General features: G+C 41.1%; 2 protein-coding genes across 2 annotated transcripts in view; both read left to right on the forward strand.

Annotated features, from left to right (window-relative positions):
* Positions 1-1,100, forward strand: part of ATR (ATR serine/threonine kinase) — a 51,583-nt gene extending 50,483 nt beyond the window's left edge. Inside the window, exon 47 of the mRNA XM_035133767.2 lies at positions 404-1,100. Coding sequence (XP_034989658.1) covers positions 404-577 — 174 coding nt within the window. The 3' untranslated portion in view covers positions 578-1,100. The remainder of the gene's footprint in view (positions 1-403) is intronic.
* Positions 1,101-3,440: 2,340 nt separating this feature from the next.
* The window catches only part of XRN1 (5'-3' exoribonuclease 1), a 51,198-nt gene continuing 30,036 nt past the window's right edge, over positions 3,441-24,602 (forward strand). The window contains exons 1-20 of the mRNA XM_035133766.2: positions 3,441-3,682; positions 7,533-7,765; positions 9,364-9,461; positions 10,757-10,866; positions 10,957-11,067; positions 14,484-14,566; positions 14,717-14,804; positions 14,896-15,064; positions 15,261-15,328; positions 16,708-16,836; positions 17,023-17,092; positions 17,599-17,704; positions 18,200-18,289; positions 19,333-19,489; positions 20,085-20,204; positions 21,360-21,529; positions 22,007-22,127; positions 22,229-22,327; positions 22,760-22,863; positions 23,447-23,578. Coding sequence (XP_034989657.1) covers positions 3,608-3,682; positions 7,533-7,765; positions 9,364-9,461; positions 10,757-10,866; positions 10,957-11,067; positions 14,484-14,566; positions 14,717-14,804; positions 14,896-15,064; positions 15,261-15,328; positions 16,708-16,836; positions 17,023-17,092; positions 17,599-17,704; positions 18,200-18,289; positions 19,333-19,489; positions 20,085-20,204; positions 21,360-21,529; positions 22,007-22,127; positions 22,229-22,327; positions 22,760-22,863; positions 23,447-23,578 — 2,333 coding nt within the window. The 5' untranslated portion in view covers positions 3,441-3,607. The remainder of the gene's footprint in view (positions 3,683-7,532; positions 7,766-9,363; positions 9,462-10,756; positions 10,867-10,956; positions 11,068-14,483; positions 14,567-14,716; positions 14,805-14,895; positions 15,065-15,260; positions 15,329-16,707; positions 16,837-17,022; positions 17,093-17,598; positions 17,705-18,199; positions 18,290-19,332; positions 19,490-20,084; positions 20,205-21,359; positions 21,530-22,006; positions 22,128-22,228; positions 22,328-22,759; positions 22,864-23,446; positions 23,579-24,602) is intronic.

Here is a 24,602-nt window from a genome sequence, read left to right on the forward strand (position 1 = left end):
TACATTTAAGATACATGACCCCCCCCCTCCACAATAATCCTGGTAGTCTACCCCTCATAGAGGTATAATTACCAGCACCCTTAACTACATTTCCTAGGATTCTTTAGGGAGTCCATGTGCATTAAATGTATGGTGTGCACGCAGCCTTGGTGTACCAATAAATTATGCAAATTACAGTTGTTTAGTTTACAAGTTCCCTTTTTGAGCTGAATATCTGAAGTGGAGTGCAAGTCAGTATGAGTAACTGGAAGAGAGGAATGCCTGGCAGTAGTAATTAATAAAAAATAGCTATTAATGCAACTTTCAGGTGGGGGACAGATGTAACTGCTGCTACTAAAAGATTACCTTTTAGTCTATCAATGCCACCCTTTTGTCGTCTTGACTATTGTTTTCTTGCTTTCAGGCCAAGACCCACGTTTTGGATATAGATCAGCGACTTCAGGGTGTGATTAAAAACAGGAATAGAGTAAAGGGCCTGCCTTTGTCAATTGAAGGACATGTTCACCATCTCATTCAAGATGCAACAAATGAAAACTTTCTGTGCCAGATGTACCTTGGCTGGGCTCCACATATGTGAACCTCGAGCATTTACAAACGAGTTGCTGATATATATATATATATATATATATATATATATATATATATATGGGGGGGGTTATTTCAGGGACACCTGTTTTTTGTTTTTAAAAAAATTCCTATCATTTCTACTTTGGTATTTTCTGCTAGCACAACTCTGTGTTTCAGTGTGTGATTTTGTTTATATTCCATATTTGTATATAAATGCCACTTGCATTTGAAAAGCCATTTATACAGATTATTAAAGAGCTGAAACCTTTCATTTTAAAAAGTTTGAATGCAGCATTTTAGCTACTCAATATTTTTTATATTTTATCTCTATTAAAAGGGTATGCACAATGCCTAGATTATCTCCCCATTCCACATCTGAAAGACGTTTTTTAAGTGCCCCAAATACTAATACATGGTCCCAATGTAAATGTTTCTGTATTTCAGTTGCAAAATCCTGTTAATGCACAGGATTCTGCAGGCTACCTGTGGCAACTTATTACCATTTTAGCATTCCATACAGCAGAGCTTTCCAAACTGCTCATGTTGGTGACACACTTTTTAGAAATGCATCATTTCGAAACACAGTAATTCAGTTTTACTAACAAATTGGAGGTTAAACTAACCCCTTCCCAGTCCCGGAAGGAGCACAGGGAGCTTTCACACGACACACCTACACAGGGCAGTCAACACACTAACCCAGGTCAGGTAAGTGCAATGGTGGGGTGGCAATGGGTAGGTCTGGGTGAGCTGGAGCTGCTTGTTGCTGCCAGTGCTGGGCCCAGTGGTAGCTTGGGCCTGACTCTGCAAGGTGCAGGGTGAAATCCACCCCAGCACCTAGTGGATCAGGGCCTTCGGATGTTGCCGAGGGGCGCAGGCCCTTCGACAGCGTTGGCCTGGCTCTGCAAGGCGCAGGGTGAAATCCCAGCGCCTAGTCAAATGGGGTCATCTAGTACTGCTGACTTGCATCTAGTCATGGGTATAATTCATGGTTATTGTAAATTAGGGTTGTATCTGATCAAAGTGTACTCCAACAATGCCGTATGGCAGAGCTTTCCAAACTCTGTCGCAACACACTAATGCAGTATTTCCTAACCTGGGGGGTTCTTATTCCAAGGATGGAATAAGACCACACATTAAGCAAAAGTGGTGTGAGAGCTTTCTGAGCTGTGATACTTTAAAGCTTGAGAGTTCTAAGAGAAGAGGAGAGAGGGGTTGGCCAGAGGTAAAGGAGGGCAGAGGCTCAGTTATGTTGACCTCCACTGTCTGAATACCAGTTGCTGGTAGTTCCGCTTTCGGACTTCCCATGGCCATCTGGTTTGCCCATTATGGCGGAGTGGATGTTAAGAGTTGCAGCAAGTAGAACACCTGATTTGGACCTTGTGTAGAGTAGAAATGAATTTGCTCTCCTCCACAACGATGAGTCGTAATAGAAGCGTCCTGGAACTTCTGTTTCAGTGTATCTGAAGAAGTGTGCATGCACACGAAAGCTCATACCAAAATAAAAAACTTAGTTGGTCTTTAAGGTGCTGCTGGAAGGAATATTTTTATTTTGCTTCAACTACGTCAGACCAACACGTCTACCTACCTGTAACAAGTCTTAAAATGGTTACTTCATATTTTGTAAACAAAATAGACCGAGAGAGATCCTAAACAATCTGTTTGTTCACTGTTACAGGTAGGTAGCCGTGTTGGTCTGAGTCGAAGCAAAATAAAAAAATTCCTTCAGTAGCACCTTAAAGACCAACTAAGTTTATATTTTGGTATGAGCTTTCGTGTGCATGCACACTTCTTCAGATACGTATCTGAAGAAGTGTGCATGCACACGAAAGCTCATACCAAAATATAAACTTAGTTGGTCTTTAAGGTGCTACTGAAGGATTTTTTTTGTTTGTTCACTGTTGCTGAGCTTAGCCACTACTGCTGCTGCTAGCTCTCTATTGCTGACTTAAGAAGCTGAGTTCTCAGTTTTCACCTTCCTTCTATGAGAGTTTTTCCTGTGATGAGTCATCAATTAACCTTAAACACACTCCTTGCTGTATTTACCTAGAAACAAACCTCTTGTCTAATGCAAGCTTTTCTACATAGGTTTTGAAACACAATGCATACAAGCATTGCCTTTCATGCATAGCTTTTAAACTCATATCTTTCTTATGCGTTAGAAGTAACCTATCAAGCAAGGCAAAAGCTGCACTTTCTAAAATTCCTCCTTTTGCACCACTATGGAAGACAGGAGAGCTGCTTCCCATCGTGTCCTTCCCAGGACAGTGACAGCACCACGCTGACTTCTCAATCCGCTTCTTGACCTCCATTACCCACTCAGACTTCGCATGAATTTTTTAATGATCTAGCACAGGGTTTGCGGTTATTTTTCTTGCAGACCTTTTATCCCTTCAGTAGATGTGTGACAAGCAAGTTGGAAAGTCATTTTACTCCATCCCTTCTTAGCCACCTTCCCCCCCCCCCAGTAAAGCAGCACATAATTTTTAATGAGATAAATAAAACAAAGCCGGGCAGCAAAAAAGGGCCTTTTCTCCCCTCCTCTCCCTTGAATATTCGGGAAACACCGGACGTATGGCAGCCCGTTGAGATTTGGGAGATAATTAAAAATAGCTCAAAAACTTTCTTAGAGATTTCGCCCAAAAAAAAACACAGCCCAAACTTTTGAGTCCAGATTTTCACTTTTTGAAATAGGACAACCCTAGCTCCGTACACACGACACACGACACACGCTATCATTGCAGGTTTCGGCAACGCGGCGGCGGCGGCTGTCGGCCTGCAGTTCCCGCGGCTTCCAGCAGGGTGTGCCATTACAGGGGGCGGGCCTCTCCCTGCCTGCCTTGTTGACCCTCTGACGCAGTGCCGGTCCGCTCTAGGAACAGCTGTCTCCGTGAGCAAATTCAGGCCCTCGCCCGGAAGAGAGGTGGTTTGTTTTTGGCCTGTGGCGGCGGTGGCGGCCAATTGCTTGTTGTGTCGGGCAGGATTGGCGTTAAGAGGGGGCATCTGAGGGCGAAGAGGAGCAGCAGCAACAACAGCCGCCGCCATGGGAGTGCCGAAATTTTACCGTTGGATCTCGGAGCGGTACCCTTGCCTCAGCCAGGTGGTGAAGGAGCATCAGGTGAGAAGCGGTTGCCTGTGTTGCTCTTTCCTCTCTCCCGCTCTTGCATGGGGTGGGGTGGGGAAGCTGGGGAAGGGGCTCTTCTTCTTTCGCAGGGCGGCTGTGCTCGTGAAAGATGTCCCGGCACCTCCGAAGGGCTCCCTGGAAAACCCCGCTTCGACCCTTTCCCCTCAGCCTGAGCCGCTGCCTTTGCCCAGAGAAGCCTTATCTTGACGACCCGTCCTAGAGAAGTTCTTGCAGTTTAGGGTTTTTGCCTCTTTCTCGTCAGCTGGGCTTGTCGACTTACCTATGTGTTTATTATTATTATTATTATTATTATTATTATTATTATTATTATTATTATTACCCCATTTATCTGTTGAGCTCCTTGGAAAGGGGGCGACTATACATGTAGCCGTGCTCATCCTTATCTTCAAATAACGACGACAATGACATTTATATTATTTGTTCCTCACCCATCTGACTAGGTTTCCCCAGCCACTCTGGGCAGCTTCCAGCATACTGTATCTAGCAAAACAGCAGCAACAGCAATAATACTATCATCATCATCTCCACAGGGAGCCACAGCTTGGAGTGGCAGGCGACTTGTGGAGAGAAATCCCCTGTAGGGAAAGGGTTGGGTGTGTTGTGTCGTTAAGTTTGTTTACCGCCCTTCATCTGAAGATCACAGGGCGGTTCACAACATAAAAAGACAAAATGAGAACACAAAATACAAAACAGCCCCCCCCCCCAACAAGCCAATAGGCGCCTTCCCACAAACACATTTCAATGGCCGTAGAGTGTCCCTTTTTCTTTGCAGCCATCCTTCATTACTGGCTGCAACCATCTGTGACTGCTTTTCATTTAGAGAAGAAGAGCAGGATGGGGGAAGTTACAAACAACTCAGGGACACTTTGTACTTTGGTCCTTCACTGTGAAACGCTTCAGCTTTGGGAACGACGCCCTGAACACACTTTTACTGTATAGACATACCTGCATTTGCCAACTAACAATGGGCAGCTTTATTCTGCCTTAATTCTGTGGAGCAAGGATAAACTGTGCTTCCACATTAGAAATTGGTCCAATACAATACATGGTTGAATGGGAGTGAGGTTTTGTTGTTGTTTAGTCGTTTAGTCGTGTCCGACTCTTTGTGACCCCATGGACCATAGCACGCCAGGCACTGGCTCCCGCAGTTTGGTCAAACTCATGTTCGTAGCTTCGAGAACACTGTCCAACCATCTCGTCCTCTGTCGTCCCCTTCTCCTAGTGCCCTCAATCTTTCCCAACATCAGGGTCTCTTCCAGGGAGTCTTCTCTTCTCATGAGGTGGCCAAAATATTGGAGCCTCAGCTTCACGATCTGTCCTTCCAATGAGCACTCAGGGATGATTTCCTTCAGAATGGATAGGTTTGATCTTCTTGCAGTCCATGGGACTCTCAAGAGTCTCCTCCAGCATCATAATGAGGTTTTACCCAGCAGGAAAGAGAATGAATGCGATGGAGAATGAGCCAGACTGCTGAATCGGAAGGGCCCGCTAACCTGGAGTGGGGTTGCCAGAATCCTGAATTAACTCTTGCTGCAAAGGTTTATGATTAAGTGGTGGATAAATCTTTCTAAGTAAATAAACGATAAATAAATAAGTTCCATTGAACTCTGGGACTTTAAACACACAGCATTGCATTGCCAACCACTGTTGCCTTTTTGATAACCTTTGACTACAATTTATCCTGATCTACCAATTACCGATACAGCTTTTTTTTTTTTGTTAAGGAACTGCTGCTTTGAATCAATGTAAAATAGTGGCTTCTGATTTGAAGGTGGTATCACTTGAGAGTGCCAGTGGTGTCCTTGTTAAAGTGTTGAACATGGTGGTGGTAACTTCAAATCCCCACTCAGCCCTGAGGATCACTGGATGATCCTATGCTCTCAGCCTAACCAACTTTACAAAGTTTGTTGTGAGGCTGAAATTGAAGAGTGGAGAAAAGGCAGAATAGAAAAATAGAAAAATTAATTAAAAAATGTTTTAGAAAGCTGTACAACCAGACACTGGTCCGACTCTTCGTGACCCCATGGACCAGAGCACACCAGGCACTCCTGTCCTACTGTTAATTATAAGGGTGGCTAACTTTTTTTGGTCAAGCCATCTGAGTGAGGGCCATTTGCCAGCAAGTGGATTTAGCTACCTCACAATCTTATCACACACAGTCCTCTTCTCAGCTGCTCTCTACAGATCATCTGAGGAGGGGTGGGGCTAGCACCCCCCTTCACACATCAAATGAAGAGTCTGATAACCAAGGAGGGAGCTGTTTGAATTTCCATTAAAGCACCATGCTAAGCAGAGAGGTTTATACAACTTCTCCTGTCCCAGTGTTGTCTACTTCAAATTTATCTCTTATTGCCATCGCCAAATGTGTGGGACGTTTAAGGGAGAGAAAAGTTTGATGGGGTGCCAGACAAGACTCCAAAGCTTGGATTTACTCACCCTTGATCTAATGCATGGTCAGGAATCTTACACTTTATTTTCAGTCTTGTGTATATATACTTGAGAGTAAATCCTATATTTACTTTTCCCTAGGTAAATATGCCTTGAGATGCATGATAATATACAGATTGTAGCCTTCCATGCAGGGAGCAATATTTGCTTGTAGTTTATTTTAATTTATAGCAACAGTATTAAAATAATATACATGAGGACTTGCTAGGAAAAAATGTATTGACTCGTAGCCTGATCATGTTCCTAGGTAAATTGCAGTTTTCATTTCTCTATGGAAATATGGTACCTAGCAGATTGGTTTCACTTTTGTTTCTGTTAATGTGCTCTGTTGTTTTCCATTCTAGCACAGAAGTGCTGCTTGCAGTGCTGAAATGTTTTAGCTGGAGCCATATTTTCTATTTCTTCCATCAATAATTAAAAATGTATTTTTTCCTCCAGAATTTATATGCTGCCTTTCAAGACAAACGGGGAAGGTTGCTCACATAAACCAAATGTAGAATACAACTTAAAACATTTCTGTTACAACTACAGAAACTAAAAAAGACCATCTAAAAACAATATGCAATAAAGTACAATAGCATCACTGTGATGTGATACTATCATTATGGTTAGCTGTTTTGAGTAGCACTTTAGCCTTGTTGATAAAGGAACTTGACTTTGGAGTGACCTTGATTTGGCAGTTGTAGTTTCAAATGAAGTACCCAATGCTAAAGTTGGTGTTTTGTGGGATTGTTTTTAGCTTATGCTGGCAAGGTACTGCTGGCTATATGCCTGACAATGTGCCCCTTGACCCCGGTCCTTCCTGGGTTGTTAAATCTAGGGCATTTGACTAGTTGGTTACAGAGAATGGTTAACACTTCATTGTGTGACAGGATGGAACAAGACAAACCATGAACTTGGGTTTGGAAATAATTTTAAGTCAAACCATAGCTTGGCTGCAGATATTACAGTAGGACTATGAGACAGGCAAAGCAGCTATGCTTTTTACTGTGAGTACCTGCATGGTCACACATTCATGCTTAGTTTGGCTTAACATTACAATGGGACTGGTAACTGCTGTGTAAGGGAGAATAATATAGTAACTATTGGTGGCTTCCTTGCTGCTAGAAGCAGAACATATTTCTTGATTACGTGTATGTAAATAATCAGACTGCATTGTTTCTTATCAAACCCAAACATTTATCAACAGCAGTTCCAGAATGCACTGTTAAAAATTATGAGCCCTCCTCCAAAGGTGGAAGTAACACATGAAATATTTCATATATAGGTATGGAATCATATCTACAGAAAGGAGGAAGGTGGAGCATAACGTTTCTTGCTGGGTGGATGAATAACAGTTACTTGTATTAATTAATGGCTCTAATATGTTTCCTAGATTCCAGAGTTTGACAACTTGTACCTGGACATGAATGGTATCATTCATCAGTGTTCACACCCTAATGATGATGATGTTCACTTCAGAATCTCTGAAGACAAAATTTTTGCTGATATATTTCACTATTTGGAAGTATTGTTTCGCATTATTAAACCAAGAAAGGTTTTCTTCATGGCCGTAGATGGAGTTGCTCCAAGAGCAAAAATGAACCAGCAGCGTGGCAGACGTTTTAGGTGTGTGAGTTCTTCCTTTTTTGTTTGTTTGCTATTATTGGTTCCCTCATACCTCCTCTGAATGCACAAGTTATTCTCAAGCAGTGGCAGTTAACACTGTATGTGTTGCTAATCCCCCCTGAAATGCTGTGTTCCTTCCAGGGGTTTTTGGCTGCCTTGCTGGAATAACACAAAAGAAAGAAAGAAAATAAATAGTTGCCAGCATCCCCAACTTGTTGGCCCACCTGCATTAATATTTCCCAAAGAAAAGGCCTGCATGCATTATTGGGTGACACTGCTCAAAGACATTCTACGTAATTTTTCTATGCACCTTTGGAAAGTGCTATAAAAGGCTCTCAGAAGCCAAGAGGCGCTTCATATACAGGATCATAGAATCATAGAATCATAGAGTTGGAAGAGACCACAAGGGCCATCCAGTCCAACCCCCTGCCAAGCAGGAAACACCATCAAAGCATTCCTGGATGAAGGAGAAAGGATGCACTTTTGGGTACCTCTTCCCAAAGATGTATGGAACACCTCTTGGCAGTGTTATCCAATGCACCCGCCTGATCTTTCCCAAGCGAGAGTCTGGGAGGAGTGTGCACGATTGAGCATTGCTTCCCAAGGATGCAGAGGGGAAGGTGGTGTGAGAGTATGTTGTGTTGTCCACTGCTGCAATAAAGCAGGCACCTTCAGGCAGCAGTGTCCTCTACTTTCCACCAGCTTTCCTTCTCTGAAGCAGGAAAGGTTGACAACGGTTGCCTGTTTGGCCCTTTCTAGCTAAGGCTTTTCAAGCTTCTTTGCCATGCAGCTGCCGAACAGTCCCTGGTCTTTCTCCCACCTTTGGAGCTGTGCGGTGGCAGGAATTGCAGTGAAACTGCTTGGGCAATCCTACCGAGCTCTACAGCTTCAAAGTAAGGATTAAGACTGGCTGCTTTTTATGCTTGGCAGTTGATAGTGCTGCACTAGTCACGGAGAGCATATTTGCTGGCCACATGACCTGGAAGCTGTACGCCGGCTTCCTCAGCCAATAATGCGAGATGAGCGCCGCAACCCCAGAGTCGGTCACGACTGGCCCTCCAGTAATGGTCAGGGGTCCCTTTACCTTTACATGTATGGGAGCTAACATTGTAGCTGATGGAGACACCAATACTTGCTTTGAGATCATGGTAATGCACTTCGGCGTCTTAAGAAGAGGGTCTCTAAAATTAGAAAGTTTAGCTCAGCTAAGTTTCATTTCAGCAGGATTTAAAAGAAAGCTCAGGTTTCTTTGCCTTATGTTCTGCTAAACACAATAATACAAATCTAAATAGTATAAGTGTGGGTTAGCTAGATTAATGATTGTCTTGGTTTTAAAGATCCTTCGGGATTGGGATTGGAGTAGAAGGGCTTGGAATTTTAGTGCATGAGTATGAACTATAAAGCAGAAAGCCTCTGTTTAAATCTCACATCCTTTTCTTATTCACTGAGTAGCCTTAAGCAAGTCACTGACTCTCAGCTTATCCCCCTCCTGTCTAATAAAAACCTACCTCTTACACAGTTTTTGTGCTATTATTGAGAATATGTATATGAAGTGATGTGCATACTTTACAGCACTAAAATGCTAAATATTGTTACAGGTCAGCAAAGGAGGCAGAGGACAAAATAAAGAAGGCATTAGAGAAAGGAGAGACTCTTCCGACAGAAGCTAGATTTGATTCCAATTGCATTACACCAGGTAGAGGAGTCTGCTTAATTTTTAATGTTCTTACATTCGGATGCTAAGCTGCCATCTGGAATTGCATCCTTCTTTCTGCCCCTTACAGCTCATTTGAAATTAAAGGATGTGGTTTTCAAAAGTGCTGTAAGCCAAAGGTTTCTATCAATTAACTCAGGTGAATGCTTTTTGGAAATTAATGACTTGAAAAGGGTGGCAAATTGATAATCAGGCTTATTGTTATGAGACTGCTCTTGTGCTTTGCACTATAGAAGAAACTAGCAGTGGTTTGGTTTGGCTTGTGGTTACAGTGGCAAATGTTTGTCTTTATCCCAGGGTAACTTTGGAAACCAGAAAATATGTAATGCATAGGAATTACTTGTGGTTACAGTCACCTAAAATTTCCTATCAGAATTCTTTTTATGCCCAAGAGCATTTATCCATCCAAACATAGATTTTTGAGAAGTCTTTGGTTTGAAGATCTAAGGCAGTCTCTGTTTTTGAAATTCTGAGATAAGATGTGTTAAATGAAGCAAACAAAAGTTTTTTAAAAAGGAAGTAGCAATAAACACAGCATGGAAAACGGATGTAACATTGAACATGCTAGCTATACTATATTGCATTTTTCTATTGCATTAGTCAACTAGAACATTTTACCAGTACCTTATGATACAAAAATAGAAAAAAGATTTCCATATACTGTACAAATGCAAAGAATCCCACTACTCCAGCTCATGCTGATTCCAAAGAATGCTGTGTGACTTGTGAGCAATTTTGGCCCATAAAAACTGGCAGCAAGACTTTCAAAAGGGAAGTTAAATTCATTTTCATCTCCATGGGAGTAAAGAGTCACTTAAGCTAAATCCTCTTCTCTATTATCCCTGTTGCTATTCTTTGTCAAGCTACTATAAACTGGAAGTCACAAATTTTCTGGTTCAGGCACAACTCTTGAGACTGGAGAACCAGGTAATGCCTTCCCTCAAAGTCTAGATCAGCAAGTGCTTAAAGCATGGGAATCTCTGACGCTGTTTTTACCAGAAACAGGAGAACATAGTTGAAGCAAAATAAAAATGCTGAAATTCCAGAACACATTTTAGATTTCTGAACAGTTTATACTGTCATAGTGCCATCTTTAATGGTAGTATACCATCTATTTTTGTGTGAAACATTGATTTCTAAAAATGTGTCTCTCTTTGTAAAGGGTAAAATGATTGTTTCCTACTTCTGTTGATTGTTAATCTTTTCCAGTGAAACAGGTTTTAATTCTTTTCTGAGATTTCAGTCTGTGAAGATTTAACTTTCATTTATGTTACTAGGGACTGAATTCATGGCCAGGTTGCACGAACATCTGAAGTATTTTGTAAATATGAAGATTTCAACAGACAAATCCTGGCAAGGCGTAACTGTCTACTTATCAGGCCATGAGGTTACTTTTTACATTAGTCATTTCTTACAACATTAATATTGGACAAAGCAGTATTTATTAATTTTATTTTGTTCTTTTTTTTTTGTTCAGACACCTGGAGAAGGGGAACATAAAATTATGGAATTTATAAGGTCAGAGAAAGCAAAGCCTGACCATGATCCAAACACAAGGCACTGTCTGTACGGTTTGGATGCTGACTTGGTACGTTCAGATTGAAAGTGTATGCATGGGAATGTGTAGATTTGGGAATAAATTAAATTCTGGATATAAATGTATGTGGCTATTAACCACAGTGCCTCTTCAGACTGCAATAAATGCTTTTACGTGTGCCCAGAGATTTCTCACCACCCTCTCATGTCATAGCCTGATCTTGAATTCCAGCAAGGCTGAGCCACTGTGAGTGAGTGGTTCCTGTGACAGGAAAATTGGTCAACTGCCTGCCCTGGACAGGTACAGGTAACGCTGTCTGTGGGTGCTTCTGGAAACAGCTTTGTCTCTGGAGGCCCAGGTAGCCTCAGGAACTAGAAGCATTTTTTACCAGCAATGCCTGGTACAACAGCAACAGCCAGCCATTCCAGGACCAGGAGAGTTTGACCACACTAGTGGCCACTGGTGATTTCAAGATTAAATTACTACACTGCAGTCTGTGTGTGACTTCTCTTGGGCTTGATCTGGAAACTGCAGCTAGTGCAGAATGCTGCAGCACAGTTAACAGGCAGGAGTGAGACCCTCTGTCCAAAGATCGGCTCTGGCTGCTGATTTGTTATTGGGCCAAGTTCAGGGTGTTGTATATATATAAAGCATTAGTATATAAGTATATTAGTATATAAGTATATATATATATAAAGCATTAGTATATAAAGCAGCTTGGGACCAGTTTATTTGCAGGATCTCCTTAGCCCATGTATGCTCACTTGACAGCTTTGATCTGCAGCACTGTTACAGATGCCACACAATATTGAGGCCCGCAACTTGTGCACTTTTAACTTTTTACACACATGGCAAAAAAGGGAGAGGACACAGAGTTCTGACTCTGACTTCCGGTTTGTCGCCCGATCTGGCCGGCGGGGTTTGTCTCGAGCGCTGAGACAGCCCGGCTTTGCTGAGGGGGGGGAAGGCTGCGAAAGCGCTGCAGCGCCCCAAAAGAGTTCCAGATAGAGAGTTCTGGAAACAAAGCTCCAGCGGTGCCCCATTTTTTAGCAACTCCCCGATCCTTTGGTGAGCTCTAATAAGATCCCCGGAGCGAAAGGGTTGTAGTCGCGGGGGCCATTTTGGAGAACAGCGTTACCTCAGCAAAGTGAAGCTTCGAGTCCGGTAGTGGTGAGCGGCAGATTCTTCCAAATTCGCAGATTCGGAAAAATTGGAACCCGTGAGTAAAGCTTGAATATATTACATTACGATATTGGATTACAATTTGGCAAACGGGAGTAAGGGAAAAAACGGAAGCCACCTTCTCCCACTGATTGATTTAAGAAGCAGTGTAACAAAAAGGGAGACCAGTGCCGACGAAAAACAGTATATTATCTGAATTCCTTCAGAGACTATTTTAAAGAATTACCTCCGGAGGCAGGGTACAGGGGGGAGAGTTATTTCAAGGTTAATATTCCCTGCACTTCAAGAAAGGGAGAGCCTCTCTCCACCCCGAAATCGGCAGCCCGGAGAGGACAGTAAGCTGTTTGCGAAGATGGATGTTAACAAGGATTTGATACTTAAAAACTCTTTGACGGACTGTTTGAAACAATTTTAAAGTTGAAGTTATATATTGCGGATTATATACAGTTTCCAGTTTGGATTTGTGACAATATATGTCTTTTATAACCATCGCCTGGCTTTCAAGCCTCACTCCACCCACAGTAAGCTGGAAAAATGGCAACGAAAGAACATATATCAGCGTTCAAGGACAAAGTGATAAGACTCTTATGGGAACTCAGAATAGAGACGCACAAGACTCAGCAACAACTGTTGGAAATAAACCAAGACTTACAGGAGCTCAGAGAACGGGACTTACCAAATGAAAAGAAGCAAGATCTGCAAAAAGAGGATTTGGTTAAAGAAAGAACACAAGAATTACAGGAAAAGGTCTTAACTGGAAAAAGGGTACAGGATGGGAAATGGCTGTATGATCTGAGCGACGGGAAAAAGGAAAATCAAAAGAATAAAGATGGATCACAGGAGTCAACAATGCAAGAGTCACAGGAGAGACAGAACACCCATGAGAAAAATGGACGGCAAAGAAGAAAAGGAGACTGGGGAGGGGGAGATAGAGGAGTTTGGATTTTGAATCAGGTTAGGAAGCGGGTGGGTTGAAGGAAGATTGAATATTTAACTATTCAGGATAGACAAAAAGGACTGATAACTGGACTGACGACTTTGGAACTTGCTGGACTGGAAGGGAAAGGCCGTGACCGGGGTGGGGAGGGGATGATAACGATGTTTAAAAATTTGTGAAAGTAAGAATAATAAAGAGGTTTTTTGGAGGGGGGAAAAAAGATAGGCTGGTCAAAAAAAAAAGGTAATGAGTAGATTTGATTATGAAAAGATTCGGAAATATAAATTTAGTTTGATTAAGAGGATTTAAAAATTGGGATAGCTTTTATAATATAAGGTAATTTTTCTTTTTTTCTGTAGTAATAGAATGGGATTAAGAATACTGCTAAATAAGAATTGAAAATGGAAGTCGGGATAGGGGGGAGGTTTGGGGAGGTCCTTTTTCTTTTATTTTTTCTTTTTATTCCTTTTTAGTTTTTAGTTCTATTTTTTCCTTTTTTTTCTTTTTTTTTCTTTTTTAGGGGGATCCCTCCATTTTTTTCCTCTCTTTTGGTTTTCTTTTTTTCTTTTCTTTTTTTTCTCTTTTCTTCTTCTGTTTGGAAATTGGTTGGACGGATGCCCCCCCTTCGTTCTCTCTCTTAGAGCCTCTCGGTGGCAGGGGGGGGCCCTGGGGAGGGGAGGGAGGGGTGGGGGAGAAATTCAACTACAAAAGGAAACACTGCCGGCTGCCTGTCTTTCGGGAGTCCCTCTGGTGGGAGGAGAGGGCTCTGGGAGGGTGGGCGGAAGCCAGTGGTAAATATGTTATGTAGTAGTTCTTTTGTATGCCTGTCTTTTTTCTTTTTTTCTTTCTATATTATAAAATCAATAAAATATAATTTAAAAAAAAGAGTTCTGACTTTGACAATCCCACCTGCTATTGAACCCAATGAGTTTTGACTTTATAGGTGCAATCCCTGGAACATAAGCTCTATGTAAGCTGCAGGCCTAGGTGAAAAAGTTAAGAAAAATAAAACTCTTGACTACAATCTTTTTAATTAGTGTAAGTTTGAAAAGTAGTTTAAGTAGTGTGGCAACTACTAGAACAGGCATCCCCAAACTTGGCCCTCCAGATGTTTTGGGGCACTCACCATGCATGTGTCTCATTGAGATCATTTTAGACCTGGTCTTACTCGCTTTCCCATAAAAGAACCAATAATTCAGAGTTGCAGCAATATATTTTTAAAATGCTTACCTCAAAAACAAAGTGTCTTGTGGAACCTTAATTACTGACAAATGTATTCTGGCATAAGCTTTTTTGTTAAAGTGACTGATTTTAGCGATAAAAATATTTAAAATGCTTCTTTCAACAGATTATGCTTGGACTGACAAGTCATGAGCCACATTTTTCCCTTTTAAGAGAAGAGGTCCGGTTCGGTGGCAAAAAGTCACAAAGGTAACTCCTGTAAAAATATGAATTGCATAAAAAAGGAAAATTGAACAAAACCATTAGATAGCTACATAATTTTAAAAAAATGAATATTTAATATTGAATTATTTATAAAATTTCCATCAGCTTACTTAGTTGTGGTCCATAATTTTACAGAGCGTGTGCCCCAGAAGAAACCACTTTTCATTTACTGCACTTGTCATTAATGAGAGAATATATTGACTATGAATTTTCACCAGTTAAAGTAAGTATGGATGGACCACAGGGCAAAAATTGTTTAAAGGTTTGCATAAGGCATTGGTCATGAATTGTTTCTATCAACCTTTGTTTATCAGGACAAGATATCGTTTACATATGAAATTGACAGAATAATAGATGACTGGATCTTAATGGGCTTTCTTGTTGGAAATGATTTTATCCCTCATCTACCTCACTTTCATATTAACCATGATGCACTGCCACTGCTGTATAGAACATACATGGATATTTTGCCTAAACTTGGAGGTAAGACAGTTTCAAAACTGCTTCTTGTTGCAGTTGTGACAGTATTACAGAGGAGATTGCTGAATGGAAAAGACAGCAGGGAATCCAGTCTTTATGTTCTGTGTTACATTGCTCATGTTGCTCCTCTTTGATACAATGTGCCTGCAGGAAAAGCAGCTCATGATTAAGCCTGAATCAGATTTTTCTTCTCTAATAGGTTACATTAATGAAAGTGGGCACCTCAACTTACCTCGCTTTGAGAAATACCTTACAAAATTGTCAGATGTAAGTATATTTTTTCTTTTGAGCAAAACTAAAGTCTTAATTTAAAGCCCCATCTATACCTTAAATGTGCAGGTTTGCTCTCCAAATAACTGTTTTTATAACTGCTTCATATCTCAAAAATTTCTTGACAGGTTTCCAACTGCTAACGAGCTTGCTTCTCTCTGATGTCCATAAATTTAGGGAATCTTTAACCACATTCCAAGCAGGTCCCAAATTACAAACTTTAATTAGTTATATTTTCAATTCACACAGTCTATATACAGTGGGACCTCGACTTATGAGCTACTTGACATCCGACATTTTCGACTTACGAGTGAAAAAAGTGGCCGCGAGCTTACGATTTTTTCGACATCTGAACGGAAAACCCGTTCGCGGCTGGATGCGGTTTCCTCAACCTACGAGTTTTTAGATGCAGTTTCCTCGACTTACGAATTTTTCCGTTTCCAATGCATTCCTATGGGAACCTGCTTTTCCTATGGGAAACTCGACTTACGACCTACGAGTGTGCATTCGGAACGGATTAAATTCATAAGTCGAGGTCCCACTGTACTTAATAACCATATTATCTCAATAAATTTCCAACGTTCCAATTTCGCTTGCTTTGTAAATGCTATATACGGCTCTTCTGGAGGGAGGTTTGTTAAGTAGATAATAAAACAGAATTATAGAGTTCCAGCCTCCCCGCTTCTGTTCCATCGCATACCTTCTTGGTCTGATGAATGACATTCCCCAGTATCTTTTGTTTTCTCAGTGGCTGTGCTTTGCAGAATAAATCTCCTCCTTTGTCTGAAGCATGTCCACGACTCATATCTAATTTCTCTCTTAAGTCATGGAGCCCGGAATCGCTCGTAAAATCAGTGTCCAGGAGATCCAGACTCCCACGGGGTTTCCATCCAGTGCCCCGAGCCCCTCCTTCCTTCCGAAGTCGAAGCTGGTGGTGGGCATCTGCGGATGAGACTGTGTCTTCCCATACCCTCCCCCCGGGAAGATTTTGGGAGGCTGCGTACTCCTATTACAGCCTAGTAAATTACCTTGTGGGGGGTCGGAGAGATGGTATTTTCAGCCATCTTCTACGGCGCCTGGGCGGAAGTCCGTTTTTTCTTTACATTTCCAGCAGGTATTTGTACTTGTCCTATACATTTTTGCCAACTTAATAGGAGTCAAATACCAATGGTGCATCATTTTCATATAACTCTCTTTCAAGGAACAACAGGCTGTAAATTTCAGGTCTGTTTTCCATAGCCTTTCCCAGTCTGCCATCTGAATGTTAGGACCTGGAAAATAAGCTTTGGAGTTCAAATATCTCCTTGAGAAATTTGCCTTGAAATAGATTAGATTTATAATGATAATGCTATTCTTTCTTCCATTTATTTTAACAGTTTGACCGTGAGCATTTCAGTGAAATCTTTTTAGATCTGAAGTGGTTTGAAAGCAAAGTGGGCAATAAATATTTGAATGAGGCAGCTGGTATTGCTGCAGAAGAATCAAGAATGCAAAAGAAGCGCAAGGTTAGTAGTTTGGTGTCATCTGCAAATTTGATGAGCATCCCTTCAGTTCCTTCATCCAAGTCATTTATGAAGACGTTGCATTATTGTAGCACTGAAATTTCACTCTTTACCATCACAGCTTCTGTGAATTGATGCTATATGCATATTACTCTGTGTTATTTAAAGTATCAATCACAATTTTAACAGGCTCAGGAAAATGCTATGTGCTTGGCTGCTTTGGAGAAAACTGACAATGGAACTGTAGCATCTTTAAAAAGTGAGTCCAATTGTTGTGCGGTGCCTGTGCTGGCTAAACTTGCGTACATAAATTATCTGTGAGTCAGCAGTTCTTGGCATTTTACTCTTTTAAGTGAAAGTGAGTAAAACATTTTTTTTAAAAAGGAAGCTGTTTTTACTTGCCATTTTCCATACTATTAGCACACTTCAAAAGTTTTCGGCTAGGTTCATTTTAATATCAAGCAAGCATATTTGCTGTACTCCTTTCGGTGTCTGATAAAAACAATCTTGTTTAGACAAGCCTACCCAGATGCTTATAAACGTGAGGGAATTTTAATCCATTTTAGTATTTTAACCTTTGTATGTTTCTAAGCATGGCTGTAAATTTTTCTTGATTTTATTGTTTCACCTTTTTGTAAAACACTTTGAGGATTTTTACAATGAAGTAGTGCATACAGCTAATTTTTTTTAAAAAAAGAATAAATAGCAGATATTAATTGTGGTATACAGCAACAGTTAGTTGCTCAATTTTATTTTTCATTTTAGCTTCGTTAGAAGATGAGCCAGAAGATGATGATTTGTTTGAGACAGAGTTTAGGCAATACAAAAGAACATACTATATGACCAAGATGGGTGTAGAAGTAGTTTCAGAGTAAGTATTAACAACATAATGGCTTATTGCATGAGCACTGGAACTCCTGCAAGTGGGTTACATTTTCTAAAATAAAAAAGGTGTGTTCCAGTTATAGTACCTGTGCTTCAGTTATAGTAACTGAAGCAATTACATAATTTCTGAATAAGTGTGTATCTGAAGAAGTGTGCATGCACACAAAAGCTTATACCAAGAACAAGCTTAGTTGGTCTCTAAGGTGCTATTGGACAATTATATATATATATATATATATATATATATATATATATATATATATATATATATATTGACTGTGTCAGACCAACACTGTACACTGTCAGACCAACCTACCTGTACATAATTTCTGTTAGTGAATTCAAAATGTTTTAACATGGTTTTATCTCAACCCATGACTCTGAAATATCTGGAAGTAATAGCTAAAACAGATTCATTCTCAATCTTATTTGTAAGTGAAAAGAGAAAATATATGCCAGTTTTTGGTATTTTTTGTTTTAGTGCCTTTCTAGCTGACCAGGCGGAATGTTACGTCCAGGCAATACAGTGGATATTGCACTACTACTACCATGGGGTTCAGTCATGGAGCTGGTAAGATGAAATTTACAAGTAGAATGCTTATATCAGCTTTGCAATAAAGTGTGCTTTAGACCAGAGGTTTTCAACATTTTTGAGTCCATGGATCCCTTGGCCAACTACATTCTTTCTGCGACACCCCTGTGGGGCTCAGGAGCCCAGTAAAGTCACCCGTTGCCTGCAGAGCTAGCAGCCTCTCACCCTTTTTCAAACACTGTCCCTTATGGAGTGTTCCCTCAGCCTCTTCTCCTCTGCCCCGTCCTTGGGAGTCCTCTGGTCTCTGAGCACCCCCATGCCCCAAAGAGAGGTGCTTCCTCTCACTGCCCCACAGGGGCCTGGGAAGAAGATGCCCCCAGCCTTTGTGGCCCAACGGAGACTGGACAAAGGTGAACTTGAGGCTAGGACCTTACCTTGGGAAGCAGCAGTGGTGACAGCAGGTGCTGCCAGGCTTGCATGGCGGAAAGGCTCCCTTTCCACACGGGGCACTCAACTCATAGGCATGTCTTGCACACAGCAAGCACAAGAAAGGCTGGCACAGCGCCTGCCTGCCCAGCCTCCCACTTGTCTGCCCATTCCCAACAATGAGGGCTGGCAGGTTGGGCTCCCTCGCCCACTTGTTTGCTTACCTCAAGGCTGCCTGGCAACTAGCACCCCCTGGTCAGCCCCAGAGGCACTATTTGCCTGCAAAACTTGTAGCCAGGGCTGTTGCAACAAACAGCTGTTCAATCCTTTGGGAGGCAGAGACGCAAGAGGGCATCAGAGCAGGGAGGGAAGGAAAGAGGGACAGAGGCCAGGCCATCATTCAAGGCACCCTGGTTAAAAATCCCTGTTTTAGACTATACATATAGCTGCCACTTGACACCCAATTCCTTAAACCACTCCTCCTCACCCCAAATTATTTAGAAGAGTGCTGTCTGAGTTACATACCTTGTCTAATTATTTGTGATTTTGTCCTTCCTCCAGACCATTAAAATAAATAAGATTACAATGTATGTGTTTATGCTTTTCATACAGCTGCAACCTTTGTTGAACTAAAATAGCAAGTTTCCTCCTTATAGGTTCTACCCCTACCATTATGCACCATACCTCTCAGACATCTGCAACATCAGTGAACTGAAAATCCACTTGGATTTAGGAAAACCATTCATGCCATTTGAACAGCTTCTTGCAGTACTTCCAGCGGCCAGCAAGGATTTGCTGCCAAAATGCTACCAGGTAGTTAAATATCTTTAGAGGGATTCATCATTCATCATTATGACTACTGTCCTTCTATTTTACAAAGATAATTTCAATCCCTGCAACGGGGTGAGCTCCTGTTGCTCGGTCCCAGCTCCTGCCAACCTAGCAGTTCGAAAGCACGTCAAAGTGCAAGTAGATAAATAGGGACCGCTACAGCGGGACGGTAAACAGTGTTTCCGTGTGCTGCTCTGGTTCGCAAGAAGCGGCTTTGTCATGCTGGCCACATGAACTGGAAGCTGTACACCGGCTCCCTCGGCTAATAATGCGAGATGAGCGCGCAACCCCAGAGTCGGTCACGACGACCTAATGGACCTTTACCTTTTTAATTTCAATCCTACTCTTGTGCATTATATATATACATTCTCCATACAGGGATTTGCTTAGTTACGTACCACTGGAAAAGGAACCTTTGTCCAGATTCTAAATTCTTTAACCAAAAGGCTATAGAAATAATTTACTTTCCATCAGTAAGGGCTAATGTTAGTTAGGTCTTATCACAGTCTTCTTTTAAAATGTAGTTTAGTCTGAATTCCTATTGGTTAACTTTGATTACTTACTTCCAATTCTTTAGCATTTGATGACTGGTGAAGAGTCTCCCATTATTGAATATTATCCAACAGAATTTAAAACAGATCTAAATGGAAAGCAACAAGAATGGGAAGCAGTGGTTTTGATACCATTTATTGATGAGGTAAGAACTCTACCATTCTTTGATCATAAATTCACTAGTAAACTGTTTAAACCAAGGCCTGGTTTGCATGGTTTAGTTTTATTTTTCTTCCAAATTTGAGACCAGATCAGTTGAATCAGTAAAAGCTATCTGTGTGCTCTGGTGGTTAGTTTAAAAATACCAGTAACCTTGGGAGGTTAGTTCTTTACCTTTCTACCTCTGTCCCCAAGAAGAGTTAGTAAATTGGCTTCAGGCATTCCAGGCTTCAGCTATTCTGTTCCTCTAGTTCCTGTAAGTGTAACCAGAGGGAGAAATGAATGACCAAACCAAGAGATTATAAACCCAAAGAGTGCTTAATCTTTGTGGGGGGGCATCATTAGTTCAAATAATTATGAATCACCCTTTCAGGGGGGAAATGCCACAGTACACTATTCTCCCCTGGAGAGGAGCAGGGGTGTCCCACTTCTAAGTGTTTCCAGGGAGAACCTTAGGCAAAATGGGGGGGATAATGTTCAAACCATCCTTTGGACATGAATATTAGAGCTGCACTCTTAACCATATTTAGTCCAGATGCAATGCTACTCATCCTGGGACCTCCCAGTGAAAGGGCAGGCAAGAAATAAATGATATTCATGATAATAAAACTAGTTACAGTGGTGCCTCGACTTACAAATTCAATCCATTCCAAATGCACCTTCGTAAGTCGAAAAATCCGTGAGTCGAAAAACGCCACTGGAAACGCGATTTCCCATAGGAATGCATTGGAAATGGAAAAATTCGTAAGTCAAAGCAACCCTATCTAAAAATTCGTAAGTCGAAAAATCCCTATCTAAAACCACCACGGTTTTCCCCCGGATGTCGAGACATTACCCCCATTCGTAAGTCGAAAAATTTGGTTGTCGAGTCGTTCGTAAGTCGAGGTACCACTGTATTTAATCATGGGTAAGAGAAGTAGTTGCTCCCTCCACATACGCCCTCATTTCTTGCTTAATTATTTACCCCTCTGCCTGCTTTTTCCTTAACAATCTTAATTATAGTCAATATTTCCTAGGATTGAACTTGTCCCATTGATTTCATTAGGCACTAAGTTTAACTAATTTAGATTGGATCCAGCCTCCCCTCCCGCCAGCATCTAATAGTATGCCTAATGCTAACTAAGTGCTATATTCTATTTAGAAACGATTGTTAGAAGCGATGGGATCCTGCAACAAGTTCTTGACAACAGATGAAAAGCAAAGAAATAGGCACAGTGAATGCCTGATGTATTTCTATGATAAAGATGCAGAGTTCCAGTACCTGTCTCCATGGCCAGAGAAGTTCCCTTCCATAGAAAGATGCTGTGCAAAGTAAGACTGCAGGTGTAATTCCTTAATGCAAAGTGTGCAATCTACTGAGCACCGCTGCTGCAGTGCCCCTTTGCATTAGGTTTGTTTGGAAGTTAGTTTCAAAATCACATTTGTTTCAGAAACACTTATTTGAGTAAGTAGGTTCTTGGCTGTAGCCCATAGATAATAGTAAGAAGTCATTTGACAGAAATGCGTAAACAAATGCTCTTAAGCTGTCCTTGTCCCCTCATACAATCAAAGAAGATGTCAATTAGTAAAGTTTAATGGCCAAATATGGATTCTTCTGCATATATTTGATAGTCTTCCTTTAATTCTGACTGACTGTTGTAAGCATAACAACATTCATGTTTTCAGCCTTTGTTTACTGTGAAAGGCAGTGTTTAAAAATATACATTTGTAAAAAAAAGCTTATGTTCTGTGTGCAGAGACAGTTTTTCAGAGTAGCTGTATGTTGAAATTTGTGCTCTTGTTTCTTAGGCATAAAGCTATGTCTCTGGATGTCTGGCGTGTAGATATAGCCCAAAATAAAATAACTAAATTGGATATGGAGAGGCTGTACTTCTGTGGCTTTCCTACTCTGAAGCACATTAATCATAAGGTAAATGGTGCTTTATTGATTTAAGAATGACATGTTTTTGTTAGGTACTTATTCTGTGGAAGGCATTCATTGTACATCTTGCCTCTCTTTCCCTATTCTAGTTCTATCTGAAAAAAAGTGGGGTACAAGTTTTTCAACAGAGCAGCCATGGAGAAAATATGCTACTGGAAATAATGGTTTCTGATGATTCAGAGGAACTAGTGAGTGTCTGGCTTTTTCAACTTCGTTTTTGACAGTCTCTTACTTTAGAGAAGTAATGCTAGGTCCTCTCCAAGTTTCATTGTCAGTAGCTGTGCTTGGACATCACAATAAACGATAGTTTAGTGAGACATGTGAGCTTAGCTCCCTTTGGACTTGTGTATGTGTCTACATCCCAGACCTTGCATTGACCCTGTCCTGTCAGAGATTTAATACAAGGTGAGCCACAAGACTTATTTGAGAAAGTGACAGGCCTGGTGACCAAAAGTGTATTTTTTACATCAAGGCCGAAGCAAAAATGTGTGTACTTATGATCCATGGTGCTATCTAGGATTTAAAAAACTTGGAACTGTAGATCCCAGGATACAGCAAGGTTACTAGCTTTGTTATGTGTGGTGTTTTCAGTATGTTAAGCAACTGCTTTTCTTCCTCAGAACGCTGAAAATGTAGCCTGTTTGGTGCTTGGGAAATCAATCTTTGTTAACTGGCCTCACTTGGAAGAAGCTAGAGCTGTTGCTGTATCAGATGGTGAAACTAAGTAAGAAAGACCAATGTACTTTGCAGAGTTTGTCACTTGCATCTTCAGATGTCCATCTTCATAAACAAGTTTTCATATGACAAGGTCTCGAAGCATTGGCTGGGGGAAAATGTCCCTTTTCTCACAGGATTTTTGAATTTTGTTTGAAGTATTTTTTACGTGACAGATGCAGAACACTTGGTATTAATTTCGGTTTCGTTTCTATTTGGATGTATTGAGTTGCTTTTATGAATTATGTTTGTTATGATTTCTTATGGTGAAGGGCATAATATAAACATCCATAATAAATGGACTATGATAGACGAAACAGTTTTTGTGGAAGAGCAAAATATTTATTGTCCACGTTCTTTGCTCTTTGCTGATGGGAAAAGAGCCAGACTGGATCAGGACAGAGCGGGGGGCTAGTGGTCATCAATACTGAAAGCAAAGCAAGCACACTTCTCATTTCTTTAATGAAACATATTTATTGGTACCAAGTGGATTTGCTGGCCTAAGTTCATTTGCTGCAAGACATAGTCCTAAATAAGTATGCTTAGGACCGAGATTTCCTTTTATTTATATGAAATGTAAATTTATATTTAAGGTTTCAGTTGGAGGAGCCTCCTGGAACACAGAAGCTCTATATGGGGAATGCTGCCCCACCAACTAAAGCAACATTTGTTCGAGATAAAGAACAGAATATCTGGGTGAAAGAAATCCAAGGAATTTCAGAACAGTAAGACACTACCTCCCACATTTGTAGCTTGACAGCATATTTTGACACACTGGTTCATTTTAAGGGTGGACAGCTTGCTTCTTGTGGACTGCCACTTTAGAAATGTACTGTGATTCCGATGGCCACACCTATTTTTCAGTTTTTAAGTATCTCTTGGTAGACTGGTGGTTGCCACACTCAAGTCAATGGATGTAATTGTCTCATTTAGAAGTTACCTTAAAAACTGAAAAGCTAAAGACAGCCCTTGAGGAATCATGATACTTGGAAAAGTTAATGAACTTTGTTTTCAGTTCTGTTTTACTCACTGTTTCCAGTTTTTTCATTCCTTCTGCCGTCTCACATTCGAACAACTCTGCAGTGAAGAAATCCAGAGACACTAGAAATCGGTGTTTCTCTTTGTTCCCATGCAACCTTCAGGGTTCATGTATTACAGTTTAATACTGAGCCTTGCTGACTGAAATAATCCTTTGCTAGGTTCTGTATTGCATGCTTCCGCCTAAAGTTGTTTAGGTTTATTGTGATAGTTAGTCTTGCTGCTTGTTGTTTAACCAAGGGATTTTTGCATTTCCTTGGAAGATGTCATGCCACCCAGAGCTGATTATAGGCTACTTTAGTAGTTTTGTAGCATAAACTCTTTGAACAGTAATTTTAAGGAAGATTTCCCCATGAGTAGAGAACCTCTGGCCTTGGGGCGAAGTGTAACCCTGCAGGCCTCATTTCTGGTCCTCCATACTCTACCCAGACTACACCTTTCATTGCCTCTGCTTCACAGCATTCTGGGGTGCTTTTGCCTTGCTAGGTTGGGTTTGTGAAATGTGATAATGCCTCTGAATGGAAGGGTTTGTGTAGATAGAGTTGTGACTTGCTTGACTTTAATGTAAACTACTGTAAGAGTTGAGACGCAGGTGGCGCTGTGGATTAAACCACAGAGCCTAGGGCTTGCCGATTGGAAGGTCGGCAGTTCGAATCCCCACGACGGAGTGAGCTCCCGTTGCTCGGTCCCTGCTCCTGCCAACCTAGCAGT

This window comes from Zootoca vivipara, chromosome 5 (genome assembly GCF_963506605.1).
Source record: "Zootoca vivipara chromosome 5, rZooViv1.1, whole genome shotgun sequence".
In the NCBI taxonomy this organism is placed as follows: domain Eukaryota; kingdom Metazoa; phylum Chordata; class Lepidosauria; order Squamata; family Lacertidae; genus Zootoca; species Zootoca vivipara.